This window comes from Bos taurus, chromosome 3 (genome assembly GCF_002263795.3).
Source record: "Bos taurus isolate L1 Dominette 01449 registration number 42190680 breed Hereford chromosome 3, ARS-UCD2.0, whole genome shotgun sequence".
NCBI lineage: Eukaryota > Metazoa > Chordata > Mammalia > Artiodactyla > Bovidae > Bos > Bos taurus.
Genome location: NC_037330.1, coordinates 20713194 through 20716479, shown reverse-complemented (window position 1 = coordinate 20716479; position 3286 = coordinate 20713194). Strand labels below are relative to the sequence as shown.

The following is a 3286-nucleotide window of genomic DNA, read 5'->3' as shown; positions in this document are numbered from 1 at the left end:
CACACTGAAGCCAAGGAACTTTGCAAAATACAGATTTAAAGATGGCTAAATGCAATGCATGATCCTTGACTGACTTTCAAAAAATAAAGGCACTAATGAGACAACTGGGGAGATTTGAATATCAACTGTATATTAGATAATAGTATTGAACAAATGTTAAATGTCTCAGGTGTGGTAATGGTATTGTGGTTATATAGGAAAATGTCCTTGTCTTAGAAGATATATGCTGAAGTATACAGCAATGAAGTATAAAGATTTTCAACTCTCAAATGATTCAACAAAAATGGTAACAGTTTTTATTTTTATTATGTATACACATATGTGAAGAAAGCTGAGCGCTGAAGAATTGATGCTTTTGAACTGTGGTGTTGGAGAAGACTCTTGAGGGTCCCTTGGACTGCAAGGAGATCCAACCAGTCCATTCTGAAGGAGATCAGTCCTGGGTGTTCTTTGGAAGGAATGATGCTGAAGCTGAAACTCCAGTACTTTGGCCACCTCATGTGAAGAGTTGACTCATTGGAAAAGAGTCTGATGCTGGGGGGGATTGGGGGCAGGAGGAGAAGGGGACGACAGAGGATGAGATGGCTGGATGGCATCACCGACTCGATGGACATGAGTCTGAGTGAACTCCAGGAGTTGGTGATGGACAGGGAGGCCAGGCATGCTGCGATTCATGGAGTCACAAAAAGTCGGACATGACTGAGCGACTGAACTGAACTGAACTGATACACATATTCAAAGAGATTAAAAAGCAAATATGGAAAAATGTTAGTAAATATAGATGAAGGATAAATGGGGTGTTCATTATACTAACCTTGCAATTGACATTATGTTAAAAAAAATTTTTAGTGTGATAAGGGTATTTTTCTATAAGAGAATATCCCTTTTATTAGGAGGAGATATGTATTAGAGTACCTAGGGATGAAATGTCATGCTATCTGCAATTTATTTTCTGAAAAAGTATACAAATACACTTTTTAAGTATACAGGTATACATAAAGTACATGTTCAGTCACTCAGTCATGTCCAACTCTTTGTTACCCTATGGACTGTAGACCACCGGGCTCCTCTGTCCACGGAATTATCCTGGTAAGAATACTGGAGTGGGTTGCCACTTCCTACTTCAGGGTAGCTTCCCCAGCCAGGGATCGAACCCCGAGTCTCTTGCATTTCCTGCATAAGCAGGTGGATTCTTTACCACTGGGCCACCGGGAAAGCCTATATATATAGAGAGAGAAGGCAATGGCACCCCACTCCAGTGCTCTTGCCTGGAAAATCCCATGGACAGAGGAACCTGGTGGGCTGCAGTCCATGGGGTCGCGACTGAGCGACTTCCCTTTCACTTTTCACTTTTATGCATTGGAGAAGGAAATGGCAACCCACTCCAGTGTTCTTGCCTGGAGAATCCCAGGGACAGGGGAGCCTGGTGGGCTGCCGTCTATGGGGTCTCACAGAGTCGGACACGACTGACGTGACTTAGCAGCAGCAGCAGCAGCAGCGCACAATAATTATGTATTCGATAAAGGAAATGGACTTCCATTTTCTTGTATATAAAAGTGTTGGGCTAGATAGAGGAGCCTGGCGGGCTACAGTTCATGGGGTCTCCAAGAGTCGGACACGACTGAGCGACAAACACTGCTACTGCTGCTATTCCGGGAGACCTGGGTTCCATCCCTGGGTGGGGAAGATCCCCTGGAGAAGGGCACGGCAACCCGCTCCAACAGTCTACCTGGAGAACCCCATGGACAGAGGAACTTGGCGGTCTGCAGTCCTTAGGGACGCAAAGAGTCGCAAAGACACCACTAAAGAGACTGAGCATACACGTACGCACGCACGACCTCAAGAGACAAACAGAGACTACAGTTCCCGGGAGCCCTCACCTGCCTGGTCTATCGCGTAGCGAGAACTCCATTTCCCAGAGTGCCTCTGGACGCGAGATCTGCATTCGCCCGGCTTGTCAGGAGTTCCGTCCCAGAGAGGGAACTGCGGTAGCCAAGCCTGAGTACGAGGTAGAAAGGGTCCAGTTTGGGGTTCAGGGAGGGGGCACAGGGACAGCGGCTCAACCAAAAGCCCGGAGTTGCACATACCCTACTCTTGGAACCTCCAGCTCATTCTTTGCGAATCCCCTTAGAAGCGCGGGCTCTCTCTAATCATCGCCGCCCTTCAGCTGCTCTCGGCGGAGGCCACAATCTCCCAACGTCACACAGAGGAAAGGGGCGGTGCCTCGCATCTCACTGGCGTCTAGACGGGCTCCCAGGGTGGACGTTGGCCGGAGGCGGGGGCTAGGGTGTTTGAGACGCTGGTACCAAGAGCGAGGCCCTGACCCTCACTGCTCCCGTCTTTGTCTCTGCCGTAGCCGATGCTGAGTGGGCAGCTGGTCGTACGCCTGTTCTCCATGGCCAGCCGCGTCTGTATGTCCCGGGGCAGTGCGGGATCAGGGGTCATCGGTCCCGTCGAGGCTGCCATTCGCACGAAGTTGGAGCAGGCCCTGAACCCCGAAGTGCTGGAGCTGCGTAATGAGAGCGGCGGCCACGCGGTCCCACCGGGCAGTGAGACCCATTTCCGCGTGGCGGTGGTGAGCTCTCGCTTTGAGGGACTGAGCCCGCTACAAAGGCATCGGCTGGTCCATGCGGCTCTGTCAGAAGAGCTGGCTGGGCCAGTCCACGCCCTGGCCATACAGGCGCGGACCCCCGCCCAATGGAAGGAGAACCCTCAACTAGACACAAGCCCCGCCTGCCTGGGTGGGAGCAAGAAAAGTCGAAACTAACCCTGGACCTGGAGAGAGGGAGGACCAGGATTCAAGCGGGTTTCGTGAGAATAAACTACTGGGGCTTTCTTCCATTTAATACAGTCTGGTATTTGTTAGAAACGAGTAATGTAATATGCCCGTTTAACCAGCATATGCCTATTCTCAGGAGAGAGTAATTCATTTCACATTAAGGTTAAGCTAAGAAGAGGGGACAATCCCTACTATTCAGGAAAAGCTGCCCAGTTGTTTCATTTCATTTATTTTTTTTTTCTAATTTTATTTTATTTTTAAACTTTACATAATTGTATTAGTTTTGCCAAATATCAAAATGAATCCGCCACAGGTATACATGTGTTCCCCATCCGGAACCCTCCTCCCTCCTCCCTCCCCATACCATCCCTCTGGGCCGTCCCAGTGCACCAGCCCCAAGCATCCAGCATCGTGCATCGAAGTTGTTTCATTTTAAATTGTGACTAATGAATCGCCAGACTTTATATAAGTTACTAGTAATCCTGTACATTAAAAGAGAAATTATCA

General features: G+C 48.9%; 1 protein-coding gene and 1 long non-coding RNA gene across 2 annotated transcripts; one reads left to right on the top strand and one right to left on the bottom strand.

Annotated features, from left to right (window-relative positions):
- Positions 1 to 273: 273 nt before the first annotated feature.
- On the bottom strand, positions 274 to 2216 carry LOC101906484 (uncharacterized). Its single transcript, XR_233887.5, has 3 exons — positions 2088 to 2216; positions 1881 to 1998; positions 274 to 722 (listed from the first exon to the last, which is right to left on the bottom strand). It is a non-coding gene; the product is annotated as an uncharacterized lncRNA (long non-coding RNA).
- On the top strand, positions 1962 to 3286 carry BOLA1 (bolA family member 1). Its single transcript, NM_001034352.1, has 2 exons — positions 1962 to 2009; positions 2357 to 3286. Exon 2 carries the CDS (start codon positions 2360 to 2362, stop codon positions 2765 to 2767), a length of 408 nt encoding a protein of 135 aa, NP_001029524.1. The 5' UTR covers positions 1962 to 2009; positions 2357 to 2359; the 3' UTR covers positions 2768 to 3286.